Below are 16037 nucleotides of genomic sequence, written 5' to 3' on the forward strand. Positions count from 1 at the left end.
TATTTACGAATTACACAACGTGCCAACTTCACTAGTTTTGGGTTTTGTACATTTAGTAGATCAGTGTTTGATCCCCGTGGGGAAAAAAAACTTCTGATGAGGCTGTCCATTGGCAACTCAACATTTAGGCTCCTGTCACAGGTTTTCAATATGATTGTGTTTGTTTTATTTAAAATAAAAATAAAAACACACATCTCATCATCAGTAGAAAAATGAAGGATGTAATAATTTAAGGGTTGTCCTTTACAACAGGGGTCCCCAACCTTTTTTCCACCAGGGACCGGTTTAATGTATGCATTATTTTCACGGACCGGCTTTTCACATGTGGTAGATAAAAATTAGCATGAAAAATCAACTCACTATAACGCTGAAATAATGGCAGCCCTGGGCGTGTACTATATACTAGTGTTTCTTAACCATAGGGCCAGTGTTGGGCCGCGAGCGCCCCCTAGAATGTAATATATGTGTTTTTTCAGCCGTGGGCCACATAGGCCACGGCTGTACTTAGTTGTAATACACTTTTCTACCACTTGTGGCAGTAATGACAATATAAAACAACCAGAGTGAAATTCATAGAGAAATTTCTTAGGCGCAAAAATTATGACTAAAGTGGTATTTTCATTTGCACTTTATTTTTATTGACATTTTAGTTAAAAAACATATTTATTATTAATTTAGTTTACTTATTGTAGCAGCACATAATGTATATTGTATGTGAATGTATTTTGTCTAATCAGTCTGATCTAAGCCTAAGGTATATTTGTTAAATTAATAATTTAATCTTTGTGATTAACACATGCTTTTATATCATTTTACAAGGTAGGGAACTGCAAGTAGGTCAGATATTTTATTTTATTTAATATAATCAAAATCAAGAGTAAGATTACTAATTCACTGTTAATATTGGAGTGGGCCCCGGGTCCCTCTGCAGTGTAGGTCCTGAGGTCAAACAGGTTAAGAACTGCTATATACAACGACAATGCAGATGGAAATTAGCCTTTGGCTACAAAGGCTAATGTCGCCCACTTTAATAGTGAAGTCACTGACTTTCTTAAGGTTGATGTAGGACCCAAGTAGGATGGATTCCGTTTTACCCAAGTGTATGGATAGCTTATTGTCAGCGAGCCAGGTGCAAATTCGACAGAGTTCGGCACTGAAGATTTTTTCCACCTGTGACTTGTCCTTGCCGGATACAAGCAGGGCCGAGTCATCCGCAAACAAGAACAATTCACAGTCGCATGCTGATGACATGTCGTTTATGTATATTAGGAACAGTAAAGGCCCTAATATACTGCCTTGGGGGACTCCACAGCTTAATGAGGGGGGGGGGGGGGGGGGGGCATACACGGTGCCGTTCACCTCTACCACCTGTTCCCTCTCCTCCAAATAAGATTGCATCCAGCTCGGTGAGGTTTTATCAAATCCAATTGCTCTGAGCTTATCCAACAGTATAGTGTGGTTAATGGTGTCAAAGGCCTTCTGAAGTTCCAGTATGACCATGCTGCAGTATTTGCCCGCGTCCACCTCATGTTTGATGTGGTTGGTCAGATAGAAAGTAAAGTTAAAGTACCAATGTTTGTCACACACACACACACTAGGTGTGGTGAAATTTGTCCTCTGCATTTGACCCATCCCCTTGATCACCTCCTGGGAGGTGAGGGGAGCAGTGGGCAGCAGCGGTGCCGCGCCCGGGAATCATTTTTGGTGATTTAACCCCCAATTCCAACCCTTGATGCTGAGTGCCAAGCAGGGAGGTAATGGGTCCCATTTTTTATAGTCTTTGGTATGACTCGGCCGGGGTTTGAACTCACAACCTACCGATCTCAGGGCGGACACTCTAACCCAGTGGTTCTTAACCTGGGTTCGATCGAACCCTAGGGGTTTGGTGAGTCAGGCTCAGGGGTTCGGCGGAGGTCAAGACACACCCGACTCGTCGTGTAAATAATAACTTCTCCTTATCGGCGTATTACGGATACGGCAACAGCAGAAGTCAGACTGGTTTGCAGGTGTGTAATTTGTTGTGAGTTTATGCACTGTGTTGGTTTTGTTGTTTGAACAAGGTGATGTTCATGCACGGTTCATTTTGTGCACCACTAAAAAAACATGGTAGCACTTTAATATGGGGAACATATTCACCATTAATTAGTTGCTTACTAACATGCAAATTAGTAACATATTGGCTCTTAACTGGTCATTATTCAGTACTTATTAATGCCTTATTCGGCATGGCCTTATTATAACCCTAACCCTCTAACCCTAACCCTAACCAAATAACTCTAAATTAAGTATTTGTTACTTAGAATATGTTCCCCATACTACAGTGTCACCAAAAACATATAACTTTGTCTTGAATTTGAAAAAAAACATTTTATTTTTCACTAAGGAAGGGTTCGGTGAATACGCATATGAAACTGGTAGGGTTCGGTACCTCCAACAAGGTTAAGAATCACTGCTCTAACCACTAGGACAGTGTTTTTCAACCACTGTGCCGCGGCACACTAGTGTGCCGTGAGACACAGTCTGGTGTGCCGTGGGAGATTATCAAATTTCACCTATTTGGGTTAAAAATATTTTTTGCAAACCAGTAATTATAGTCTGCAAATTATGTGTTGTTGAGTGTCGGTGCTGTCTAGAGCTCGGCGGAGTAACCGCGTAATACTCTTCCATATCAGTAGGTGGCAGCCGGTAGCTAATTGCTTTGTAGATGTCGGAAACAGCGGGAGGCAGCGGGCAGGTAAAAAGGTGTCTAATGCTTAAACCAAAAATAAACAAAAGGTGAGTGCCCCTAAGAAAAGGCATTGAAGCTTAGGGAAAGCTATGCAGAACGAAACTAAAACTGAACTGGCTACAAAGTAAACAAAAACAGAATGCTGGACGACAGCAAAGACTTACAGCGTGTGGAGCAGATGGCGTCCACAAAGTACATCCGTCCACGACATGACAATCAACACCAAAATAGGAGCGCAAGACAAGAACTAAAACACCACACACAGGAAAACGCCCAAAAACTCAAAATAATTCACGGCGGGATGTGACAGGTCGTGACAGTACACCTACTTTGAGACAAGTGCTACAGTGATGCATGCTTGGTTATGGTTATGGTTTGAATTCATATCCGACAATTGCGACAACTTTTTACTGTCAACTGAGTTTCGTTTTTTTAACAATTTATGCTGGTGGTGTGCCTCCGGATTTTTTCAACGCTAAAAATGTGCCTCGGCTCAAACAAGGTTGAAAAACACTGCACTAGGCCACTGAGTAGGTAGGTAAAGAAGGCATGTGTCAGTGGAGCGGTTAGTTCTGAAGCCGGATTGGAATTTGTACATGAGTTTTTTAGTGGCAAGGTATCTATCGACCTGTTCATGAACTATTTTATCCATTACTTTCGAAATGGAACTGAGAATAGAAACAGGTCGGTGGCTTTATCATGAATTGATTAACGTGGACCCCGACTTAAACAAGTTGAACAACTTATTGGGGTGTTACCATTTAGTGGTCAATTGTACGGAATATGTACTGTACTGTGCAATCTACTAATAAAAGTTTCAATCAATCAAAAAAAAAAACTCTACAAGATACATTTATTTCAATGGTCTGACCATACTTGCCAACCTTGAGACCTCCGATTTCGGGAGGTGGGGGTGGGGGTGTGGTCGGGGGTGGGGCAGGGCGTGGTTGAGGGCGTGGTTAAGAGGGGAGGAGTATATTGACAGCTAGAATTCACCAAGTCAAGTATTTCATTCATATACATATACATATATATATATATATATATATATATATATATATATATATATATATATATATATATATATATATATATATATATATATATATCTACATCCTGAAAATATGCAAATAAAACTGTGTTTAGATAATTGATACTTCAAACTTGCATAAATAAATATTAAGTAATATAACATAACTTGGCTTCTGAGAGCTTCAAAATGTAATGAATAAAATGCTAAAGTTGTTGATAAACAAGCAATTATTTTAATAATTAAATATGGTCATTTTAAATGAATTATTATGATAATTTAAAATTAATTACCGGTATTTCAAATGTTTATTTTAATGTATAATTCTAATGGCTGGATGTAAAAAGGAGTCAGAAAAAATACAATTAATTTTGATGTTTTTAGCAAAATATAGTAAAAATGTATTTCGTTTTTTGTTTTTTTAAATTAATAAATATATTTATTTTTAGGTAAAATAAAAATAATAATACAATTTATCTCGTCTGGATGATTTAGTGCTTGTCACCCTGTTGTCCTCCCGTCTGAAAAAAGGCTGTCCTCACTCACTGGAGGGGGCGTGGCCTCCAGCTCCGGTTGAAAATCGGGAGATTTCCGGGAGAATATTTGTCCCGGGAGGTTTTCGGGAGATGCGCTGAATTTCGGGAGTCTACCGGAAAATTCAGGAGGGTTGGCAAGTATGGGTCTGACCCCCCCCCCCCCCCGAAAAACGATTGTGCTACTCTATATTGTTTTCACACCCCCAAATATATTTGGTGCAACCAATTTTTACATTTTTTGACTTAAAAATTAAAAGTTCACTTTTCCATCTGCGAGAGCCAGGGGTTCCCTCGGTGATGACGTCATGGGGCAGGGAGATGACGCACTGCGCCGTGATTGGCTGACGCCGGCGCACGAGGCCTGCAGTTTGAAAGCTTGTATATGTGTGTGTGTGTGTGTGTGTGCGGGGGGCCTCGGCGATAGAGAGCTGTACAGTTAGCCTCCTCACCGCCAACAAAGTTAACACCGCGCGGAAGTTCGTTCGCATCAACGGTGGCGCTTTGGATTCTTTTGGAACAATGACGCAGACACAAATTGGAGCGAGCACTCGCTGTTAATCACCGCGTGTTAATTGGGAAGCTAGCTAGCGGCTAAGTGGCTAGCTCGCGTGCCGCTTCACTTCCTTGTTGCGCCTCTGAGCGCTAATGGCAGGCGAGAAGTTTTGAACTTTTAACACTTCACCCGTGGATGGATTCACTCTCCCGCGCAACTTCCACGCGGCGAGGCAGCTGGACGATACGCCCGGGAGGTCCCAAGGCTTCTAACTTTTCCCCACGGATTGGAATGCGATGTGTCGCTGTGCACCATTAGCCGCCGGGGGCTAGCTTGCTAGCAAGTGCTAGCAGATCTATATTATGTATCTAATGGAGTCCTGTGTTTTATCTTGGACTGGTAACTAAATATCGAATTGTGCGTTTTATGGGAGAATTGCTTCTTTACTTTGACCAAAACTTCAGTCCAGCTATCTAGCTATCTTTGTGATGCTAACGGTAAGCTAGCGTTCAAATGTGAATGGGGGTTCAGTATGCTAACTAGCCCAATGTGCTGTTCCACTGCACATCAAGGGACATAGTTAAGATAGTGTACAGTTTAAAGATCATTCTAATCAGGTGTACGGCTTTATTGTGGGGTTAAATGCCTAATTCGGATGTGCTTAGGGATGGCCGGGCCCGTAGTCCCTCCACACAGAGAAGCGCAAACAAGCAGGGCAGACGTAATGCTAGTAAGCCGGGCGCCAGTGCCGCTCAGCGGGACAGACACCGTGACAAGAGACGGCCCTCCGCCTCCAGGAGGAAGAAACGCAGGCAGGCCAAAGAGAGAAACTTGTGGCCTATGGGTGCAGCTGAAGGTTCTGTCAATGACCGACATGGCACTTTCGGCAAAGAGACTGAACTTCGGACACTGGTAGAGTACGATGACGTCAGCTCCCAGTCAGAGCGCTTCTCGGGGAGCCCCTCGCCCAAACTGGACCACCGCGTCGACGGGTTCCCCGTGGACCCGCCCGGTGACTTCGGGGAATATAACGGACCGGAATCTCTGCACAGAAGTCACCCGAGAAACCGGGAGGCTGTTTTCCTCCTCAAAGACCCCAGAGGACCGTCGCAAAAGAGCAAGCCGGGCAAGGAGTTAGGCCGGAAAAAGGACCACCAGACTCGAGAAAGAGACTCCAAAGTTCCCAGCTTGGTTAGCCCGAGTGGCTCTAAAAACCACAGAAATGCCGTGAGGAGTAATAACAAAAACGGCAAAAGGGCGTCTGCGAGTCAGTCCTCGCTGTCTGTGAATAAACGAGATTCCAAAAAGCAGCGGGGTAAAACGAGATCGGACAAAGAGACGCCGTCTGCGTACAGAGAAGCTCCTCAGTCTTACAGGGAAGACCGTGAAGACCTCCGGAGCTACAGGAGGAGTCCAGGCTTCAAAGCAGAGAGTCCCTATGGGACGTCCCTCAACTCCTACAGCTACCAGTCTCCAGTAGGCTACAACCAGACGATATCAAGAAGAAGTCCCACTTACGGAAGCAAAAGACTTTCTCCCACATCCACCTATTACGGCAGAGACGTGGAGGTGTACGGAGCGTTCGGCGTGCCCAAATCGCCCAGCTCCTACTCTGGCAACAAGAGGAAACGGTCTCCCACGACTGCGGCAAACTGGCGCAAGTCGCCGAGTTATGGCCGCCGCAGTCCGTTCGAGCCGGGAGAGTTTGGTGCGAGTCCTTATGGAGGTCGACGGAGATCACGAAGTCCATACAGGAAGTCCCTAAGCCCGAGTCCAGATGTCAGGTAAGGTCTGGCTAAGATTGCGGGGCAGATTTCAACAAACAAGTAGATAGGCTGGTTACAAATACCCGTAACACTTAAGATTGAAACATGACTCATGATTCTTATGACGTGTTTGTCTAAGGATGCTTATTGTGTAAACAGGATTTATTGTCGAAAGAGTCCCCATTCATTTTTAAGATCAGCCTATTTAAAAACATATTGGCGTTTTTTATTGGTTTGCCTAAGGTTAGTGATTACAATTTTGTAAGTAATTTTGTTAACGAGCTATGATATCTTAGCAACGCGCCTTTCTATCCATGTTTGTAGTGAAACTGTCTTTCTTTTGAAGTGTTGATGTTATATTGCAAATGTGAACTATGAGGGCATCCCACAGTTTCACTCCCGCAAAAAAATGGTGAAAACTTACATGTATGCAAAGTATTTTAACCACAACCAGTAGGGGTGATTCACACAGGATTTCCAAGTTCTTTCACCTGGCTGTATGATGATGTATGAAAATACTGAGTTTGGCACACGGGGAAGAACAACATTTCTGATTTGTGTCTTGAGTTGAAGAAAAGTTTGGAGAAGCCTGGTCTTGATAACCTCAGTTCCTCTTCCTCTCCTATGATGTTGTTACTTCCTCCTTTGCAGAATTAGTTTAGTTCTGTAATTGTTGGAAGTACTTGAAATCAAATGTAATTTGTCTTCCAGGCGATCTGCACGGTCTCGCAGCAGAAGCCCCTATTCGTCCGTCAGGCGCTCGAATTCTCGAACCCGCCACCGCCACTCTCGCTCTCGCAGCCGCCCCTCCAGCCTCTCTCCCAGCACGCTGACCTTCAAAAGCAGCCTGGCCGCCGAGCTCAGCAAACAGAAGAAGGCCAAGGCTGCCGAGGCGGCCGCCAAAGCCAAAAGCAACAGCAAAGCGTCCACTCCCACCAAGGCCGTGGCGTCCTCCGCTCACCAGCCCAGCCCCAAGACCAACCATGCAGCCAGGAAGGGCCGACCCCCCTCTCCACTTCCACCTGCACCAGCAGTAGCAGAGAAAGGACCGCGGACTCCCACGTCCGTCCAGCCTCAGTCGCCCTCTGACAGGTCTTCTAAGAAGAGCACGGAGCCGCCGACCAAGGATGGAAAGGGGAAAGACGACTCTGTGCATCGGGATAAGAGGAAAGCAGTTGGGCCAAGCAAAGAGAAGGAACGAGTCGTTGGGTCTTTAACATCTAGTATTTCAGGCCTGTCATTGCCCCAGAATATTCTGGACCACATTAATAAGGGAGAAAGGTATGTTTAGGTTTCAAATTGCACAAATGTCCGACAATAACACAAACACTTCATGACTCTTCCATTGCCGTGTCAGCACGAAGGACGCATCTGTCTCAGGGAAGAAGGCAGAGCGAAAGGGCCGACAACTTCTCACTGACCTGCCACTTCCGCCGGTTCTCTCAAGCCGTACGTCTTCCCCTCACAGTCCAGCCGAGGAGAAAAAGGCACTCGTGCTGCGGAGAAGGCCCAAGTATGTATGGCTCTGCTTCACATTCCACACACTGCTTTTTTTCAATTGTTGAATCAAAATGATTTTTCTGCTCTATCCCAGAATGTGCGGTCCGAGATACGGCGAGATCAAAGAAATCGAGATTGACTGGGGCAAACGCTGCGTGGACAAGTTTGAGATCATCGGCATCACGGGAGAAGGCACATACGGCCAGGTGTACAAAGCTAAAGACAAAGACACAGGTGAGACACCTTGTTGGTCCCTCCTCTGTCTTTTTTATGGAACACGTCTTCTTGTCCTGCAGCGGAGATGGTGGCTTTAAAGAAGGTGCGCCTGGACAACGAGAAGGAGGGATTCCCCATAACGGCCATCAGGGAGATTAAAATCTTGCGACAGCTCAACCACAAGAGCATCATAAACATGAAGGAGATCGTCACCGACAAGGAGGATGCTCTGGACTTTAAAAACGATAAAGGTATTCCTGTGTAATTGTTTTATTACCGGTATATTGATGTAATATCTTCTTTATTCTTGTTCCCCACAGGAGCTTTCTACCTGGTGTTTGAGTATATGGACCACGATCTGATGGGCCTGCTGGAGTCTGGTCTGGTGCACTTCAACGAGAGCCACATCAAGTCTTTCATGCGGCAGCTACTTGAGGGCCTGGACTACTGCCACAAGAAGAACTTCCTGCACAGGGATATCAAGTGCTCAAACATCCTGCTCAACAACAAGTCAGGACTCTTTAAGCAAAAAAACTTATTTTCCTCTATTGCAAGGTCTTTTTTCTAACAACATTCAATTTTCTTCTAATCAGAGGTCAAATAAAGCTGGCAGACTTTGGTCTCGCTCGCTTGTACAATTCTGAAGAAAGGTGAGTACGCCTAAACAAGCTCTAACATGCCCTGTGGTTCGGAGTCTAACAAATCCACTCTCTGATTTAGTCGACCGTACACCAACAAAGTCATCACGCTGTGGTATCGACCCCCTGAACTACTCTTGGGTGAAGAGCGCTACACGCCGGCCATCGATGTATGGAGCTGCGGGTAAGAGTTTCCATCAAAGAAGTCAACGTATATATTCAGTGGAACCTCGATATACGACCTTAATTGGTTCTTGAGCAGAGTTCGCAAAAAGAAAAGTTTGTGTATTGTAGCAAATTTCTCTTTAAGAAACAGTGGAAACATAAATATATATATATATGTATGTATGTACTGTATGTATGCGCTGTGTGCACTCACATCAAAAATATATTGATATCAAGATCTCACAGTATGATATTCACATAATTATAAAGGTCACGGTACGATATTATTTTGGTATTGTCTAAAAAAAAAAAAATAGACCGTAAACATGCCAAAGTGTGTACAATGGTACCGGTATTTGAAAGTGCAACACATTGTCTGTTTCAAGCAAATATAAAAAAAGGCTTACAGTTGAGTGTCTTTAAAGTCGACAAAACAACATGCCGTGCAACAAGTGTGAATCAGTAATGTTAAGTTTAGTGTCTTTCATCTTTGACTTTCTGAGAAGCAGTGTCCTCTGCAATAGACATTTTGTATTTTATCAGTTTGGAAAATGCTGTTTCTCAGAAAAGTTAACTGACAATAAAAATTTTTGTAATTTAAATACATCACAGATTTGCTGGCTTCAAATATATTTTTTGGGTGATGGTTTATCAAGTAGCTCGAGACGAAGGTGGTGGGCTTTGCATTATGCAGACATTATTCCTTTCACGAAAGGTTATGTTTTTGCCAGGGTTTTTGTCGTTGGCAGCATAACACAAAAAGTTATGAACGGATATTGATTACATTTTCAAACAATTCCTCCTATCTACTACAAGCACACTTCTCCTGCATGCTTCCTCTTTTTCTCCCCTTCCACGGTTTTTGTTTTTACCTCCCTGGGAACCCTGTATACAGTACTGTATAGCAAACATAACAAGGAGATGATGGATCAACTTGATATTTTATAGCAATGCCAAAACAATAACGAGATCACTTGCAGCTGCCTTGCATATACGTACTCACATTGTCACCAGCATTGAGGTGAAGTCACAGTTTAAAATCACAAAACTCCATAATGGAGCTTTTGAGTTACTACAATTATTAGGAATAAAAAATAAAATCCACTCTACCATCTTCTTGTTGTGCACTGGACAAAAAAGGGATGGGGCAATGTCAACAACACTGGATTCTTTCTGAATGTTTTAAACCACACATTGCTTGTCCATTGTTTACTTTGAATTTGTATTGAGCTAGCAAAAGTAGAAAAATGCTGTAAAAAACGCTTAAAAGCACACAAAGTAGCACAGAGCACAAGATTGATCAGCTTGCCCACAGCGGATGTCCTGCCGGGTACAAAATGGTTGTGCTGCGAAGCACACGGTGGGTGATGAAACATTGTACACTGAGACAAGGTTTGTTCAACAAACCATATTTTTATACGGCCTGTGGTTCATAAATTGAAAAGTGAGGGTTTTTTAAATCAAGGTTTTACTGTGTCCATAAAAACAAATGTGTTTAAATTATGCTGTCTTTCACAGATGCATCCTTGGCGAATTGTTCACAAAGAAGCCAATATTCCAAGCTAATCAGGAGCTCGCCCAGTTGGAGCTTATCAGGTGTGTTTATGATCCATTTGGTTTGATTTAATTCTTTGCTTTTGAACTACGGTTTGATTTCAAAAGGTATACATGTGAAAGCTTGACTCACAATTCAGTTTTTTGTGTTTTGCAGTCGGATATGTGGTAGTCCGTGTCCTGCTGTGTGGCCTGACGTCATCAAGCTTCCCTTCTTCAACACCATGAAACCAAAGAAGCAGTACAGGCGACGACTACGGGAAGAGTTTGTCTTGTAAGTCTACTCACTTTCTGTAGAAAACATTTTTAAGGCCGTACTTACTAAACCATTTTTGCTGTTGTGCGCAATTCCCCCATTGGCCTACACTCACATTTAAAGGGGAACTGCACTTTTTGGGGGGGAATTTTTGCCTATTGTTCACAATTATTATGAGAGATAAGAGCACACAGATTTTTACAAATTCAAATGCAAAAAAACATCTTTTGTCTTCTTAACCCTCATAAGGACTGTGAACGATAGGCAAAATTCCAGAAAAAAGTGCAGTTCCTCTTTAACATTCGTGCTTTGTCCTGTTAGCTTGTGGCATCACTTCACTGCTGTACTACTGCTATTTTCTTGACTTTGTGGGTTATTTACATTCTTATTTCGAGTCGTTTGAATTGTTCCTATTGTGCAAAGTCGTGGCTATTATTTAAGAAGAGAGGAGTTGACGTTTAATTAATTTAATGGTTTTAACTAGAGATGGGATTTCGGACTCTTTAAAGGGAGCCTTGAGAAGTCTGTCCTTTCAAAGAGCCATACAAAAGACTGGCTCATTAGTATAATTCCTTGTTTTTTTTTCTTCAAGAGAACAATCAGTGGTAGTAGTTATAAAATATGATGTACCGGTAAACCAGAATAATTAAAAGGTACACCAATATCACTGTAATCGTTGGAAGTATTCAGAAAAATTTACTATATTTCTATTGTAAACATTCCACAAGGTGGTGCCCTACCTGTTGTGTCTACCTTTGAACTACTTTACGTTACCACAACAATGAACCAGAAAAGTAAATCCGAATATTGCAAGGTTTCCTTTCACTCTATATTGAAACATATTAATGTTTTATATCGGTCAACATAGATAATTATTTATATTTTTTATGACCTATCAAAAATAAGCACCAGGAGAAAAATGTATTAAATGTAAACATGTTTCTTTAAAATGTTACCTTTTTTCTGATTACCGGTACAATCCTCGGCTATCAAGGTAGAAAGGAAAGGAAATGTCAACACAACCATGGAAAACACTCAATCAACGTAAACAAAATTCTAAAATAAAATTAAACACTTAACAATTAAAGTGCAAAAATAAGGAATACATAAGAAATGCTTAATAAAGTGTAACAAAATAGTGTGAAAATGTAAACCAAGAGAAACCTGAGAAGAACTATTCTCTGCAGGTTTAGTGCCAGGAAGTTACAGCTGTGCTCTGAAGGGTGAGCGCTGCGAAGGTGGTGTGGTATTACCAGTCTTGGTGGATACGAACGCCTTGCATGGTTTACACACCACATTGGTCTGCCTACGGTCCGTTCTAAAAAATAGAAAAATAAAAAAAATACTGCCACACTGTTGAGGTGACTTTTCCTGTTTTATCGACAATTTCTTCGCTCTCTGCAGCACTAATTTTTACATTCTCTTCTAACTCCACTCTCAAAGAATCAACCGTGACACAGTAAGATGGCGCAAACTTGATAGTTGATACTGTTACCTGATTGGCTGTTAGAGTGTCACTCCCACTGATCACTTTCTCCATTGCTCGGTTACCAGTGAGCAAGTGTCTTTGTTCATGCAATCAACCTTGCTTCGCAACTTCTGTTTTCTTCCACCGAAGAATACAGCAAACACATTTTTTTATCGATTACGTATCTATCATGATTGTTATTATCATTGAGTCGGCTAGCCTTACTTACACTAGCTAAAAGAAATATAACAATCCCTCCTGATTTAAACTTTGTCTTTTTTGTACAGCATCCCTCCGTCTGCGTTGGATCTGTTTGACCACATGCTGAACCTTGACCCCAGCAAGCGCTGTGCAGCTGAGCAGGCGTTGGCCAGCGACTTCCTGAAGGACGTGGATCCAGACAAAATGCCCCCTCCAGAGTATGTTTTCCGACTCAATGCACGCACCTTCTAACAGTCGTTTTCAGATTTTAATCCTGAACTGTTCCGCAGTCTTCCGCTGTGGCAAGACTGTCACGAGCTGTGGAGCAAGAAGCGTCGGCGTCAGAAGCAGATGCCAGAGGAACTGGCCGTCCCGAAGGCGCCGCGTAAGGAGCTGGGCCACGATGACAGCCGCAGTAACACTCCTCAGGGCTTCCCGGCACCTGGAACTATCAAAGCCCAGAATGCAGCGGCTTCTGCACTGCTAGGTGTGTCACAGAATACACTTGATTAACCCCCAATATTAGTATGAAACATGTTCATAAAGGATGTGCTAACAGTAAATCTTACCTTCTGCAGATCCCAAAGGTCCAAACTCCCAGCTGACCCAGGAGCAGCTGGCAGTCTTGCTCAACTTCCTTGGCCCAGCCAACAGTGCTGTTAACTCAACCCAGTTTTTCCAGAACATGAGTTCAAAGGTCAACCAGGAGACGCTGCAGCAGCTCTCCAAAGTCCTAGCACCCACGACCGATGTGGCCGAGCCCGCCCCCCAGGCCCCAGCCAAGCCCCCCCAGCCCGCCGCTGTGCCAGGCGTGCCCCGCACCCCGCCAATGCCCAAGCCTCCTTCTCCTCCTCCCCCCGCCAGTGTTCCAGAAGGAGACGCGGCGGCCGCCACCCAGACAGCCATGACCATGCTGCTGGCTCAGCTACTGCAGGCGCAAAGGCAGGAGGGCGGTGACAGCGGGGACGCTGTGGAGGGCAGTAACCTCACAGCAGGACAGCCCCACCTTCCTCCTGATGTCCAACAAGCTCCAGAGTCCAGCCCAGTCTCACCAGGTCAATTATTTAGTAATGTTATGTATTTGAACGCATCAGAAAATGACTATTTATTGGGGCCTATTTTGCAAAGCCATCTTTTCTTACCTATGGCAACCTGCCTTTTGTGTATTTGGGATCCGGGTACATCCCGAAAATTGTAAATCAAACCATGGAGGCATTGCGGAGATATTTATAAACAAATCTTGTTTTCCTTCATACTTCCTGGAAACAAGCCGTTAAGAATTTGCCCATTTAGTGAAGTTTTTCCAAAGTGTGACGTCAGATGATTATCCATATTGTAGAGATTTACCCAAAGTGCTTTGCACAAGTCTGCCATTGTAGTAGCTGCATTGCTGTAGTCAAAAAGCTCCTTCTCTTTCGCTATCCTCCTGCGGGGCAGACTGGCTCGTACATGCATCCACCACTGATGCTATTTCTAACACAAAATAGATTATAGTTCTAACTTATATCTCGCTAAAAGCAGTAAAAATGACTACAAAGATGGCGGGGAGAACACCCTGTCAAAGTGAAGCCACGTAAATAAGGCCGCCCACAAAACGGTGCAGACTGAGAAGACTGTCAGAAAGCGGCTTCAAGATGGTCTGTAAAACATAATTTATGCAACATTTTGACCAAAGGACTACCATTACATGTTATGTAGACCACAAATATGTGTTTTAAATGTAGAAAAAAAACCCATAAAATTAACCCTTTAAATTATGTAACTACTAATTGGGCTAAACCTAGGACCTCGGGTTTGAAATGTGTGCTGATATGAATCCTTGAATGACCATATTATGTCATTTGTCTTACAGTGCTCAAGTTAAGTGGCATGCCCATCCTGCCCCCTGACCAGAGACCACCTGAGCCCCCAGAGCCTCCTCCACACGCTGACCTAGACTACAGGCAGCCACCCCCCGAGCCCAAGAATGGCCACGTCCCGCCGATAGCATCAGCAGGTGGCGGCGACGGCGGTCGCCCATCTGAGCCCGACTACCATCCCCTCCCTACCGCGGAAGGCCATGGGTATGGGGGTGACTTCAGCCACCCGCTGCCTCACCCCTTTACCCCTGTAGGCTTTGGGGACAGCTTCATGGGTCACTTGTTGAGCGGAGGCCTGCCACCTCAAACTCTCAGAGAAGTGTTCAGCAGGCCGAGCCAGGCCCACCCGGAGCCCTTCCCCTTGCCAGGGACCCCCGTCACTGGACCCAGCAGCATGGTGTTCACCGGGGACAAGGACCACCGTTTTGAATACAGTTCTTTACCAGTGGAGGGGCAGCCCAGCATGAGCGCCCTCCACCTGTACAACCACGCCATGGTCAGGAATGATGGCGTGCCCCCTCCCCCACTCATCCCGGCATCACCAACACCACCACCGCCGTTTGGTTATGTCCATGTGAACCCAACAGCAGCCATCAGAGGACGAGGTTTGCCCTACTAAGGAAACTGGAACATTTTTTTGGCAGTGAACTCAGTTTAGATGACTTGAAGCCTCTTGGACCAGGCTTGACACCTGGTCCAGTTTGGGTCCATTGTGTCTCTCCTCCAATGTGGAATGTGGACTACATTGCTGAAGGACAGCGGACTAGCTTTTCTGGCTCAGATCGTTTTCATATTTTTTTGTAATTTGTTCTACAAGTCTTTTAAATTAAACTTTTACCTGTTTTGTTTTTCCTTGATTGTAATATGAATTGCTGAGTACACTCTTGGCCCTCCTCAGTAGTAAAAGTATTATGTTTTGCACTACTGACTGAAGTAGGCTCAACTCTACGGGGGGGAACACATTGTGTGCATTTGTCTGCACAATAACACGCCTGACCCGTAGTCTTCTCTCTTTGGTTTTTTAACGATTCAGTCAGAGTATCATGAGCACTCTGAGCTGGTGGACTAGTAGCACTTGGAGGAACAACTCTGTTCTTGACAAAGAGACAGTTTTTCTTCTTGCAAATAGAAGAAAGTGTAAAATGATCAAACCCAAGTTCTTTTTTTTTTTTTTTTTGTATTAAAAATATTTTGCCCTCACCCTTTTCCTCCGACAAATGTTTATTAAAGAAATGCCACAGTGGACCAATGTATTGTCTTTTCAGTTACTTCATGAAGATTAATCTTCAAGGTTTGTTGTGGCTTATAAATGTCACTATCATTTCCCCCGACTGTTCTACTACTACAACTTAAAGGCGCAAATGTGACTAAGAAGCGTTTCCAGTCAGCGGATTCGTTGCATTAAATCTCTTATGTTATTTCTTTGTCAAGAGAAACAGCAAAAAAAGATCAAGCGCCACACATCACTGCCTTAGTGGGCGACTTTCCACTTTTAATCGCTTTTACTTGCACTCAAAGTAAACAGCTTGTCAAAGATAGTCTTCTTTGTGCTCTCCTAATGTCTACTTTAATATCAATCAGTGGCTCTTAACAGTCACTTTTGCACTTTCACTCAGTGCTCAGTAAG

The 16037-nt window shown here is 43.7% G+C and overlaps 1 protein-coding gene across 1 annotated transcript; it reads left to right on the forward strand.

Annotated features, from left to right (window-relative positions):
- Positions 1 to 4681: 4681 nt before the first annotated feature.
- On the forward strand, positions 4682 to 15650 carry cdk13 (cyclin dependent kinase 13). Its single transcript, XM_061965205.2, has 14 exons — positions 4682 to 6571; positions 7265 to 7834; positions 7911 to 8066; positions 8148 to 8287; positions 8350 to 8520; positions 8590 to 8779; positions 8863 to 8919; positions 8990 to 9091; positions 10591 to 10668; positions 10784 to 10900; positions 12638 to 12769; positions 12842 to 13038; positions 13130 to 13606; positions 14404 to 15650. Exons 1-14 carry the CDS (start codon positions 5430 to 5432, stop codon positions 15027 to 15029), a joined length of 4155 nt encoding a protein of 1384 aa, XP_061821189.1. The 5' UTR covers positions 4682 to 5429; the 3' UTR covers positions 15030 to 15650.
- Positions 15651 to 16037: the final 387 nt, after the last annotated feature.

The sequence above is a fragment of the Nerophis lumbriciformis genome, linkage group LG07 (genome assembly GCF_033978685.3).
Source record: "Nerophis lumbriciformis linkage group LG07, RoL_Nlum_v2.1, whole genome shotgun sequence".
Classification (NCBI taxonomy): Eukaryota; Metazoa; Chordata; class Actinopteri; order Syngnathiformes; family Syngnathidae; genus Nerophis; species Nerophis lumbriciformis.

Excerpts from the sequence above, each read along its gene's own strand:
- cdk13 (XM_061965205.2), top strand. The coding sequence starts at position 5,430 with ATGCCTAATTCGGATGTGCTTAGGGATGGCCGGGCCCGTAGTCCCTCC. Across the intron at positions 8,067-8,147 it reads GTGCTGCGGAGAAGGCCCAA|AATGTGCGGTCCGAGATACG; the intron begins GTATGTATGGCT and ends GCTCTATCCCAG. Across the intron at positions 9,092-10,590 it reads ATCGATGTATGGAGCTGCGG|ATGCATCCTTGGCGAATTGT; the intron begins GTAAGAGTTTCC and ends TGTCTTTCACAG.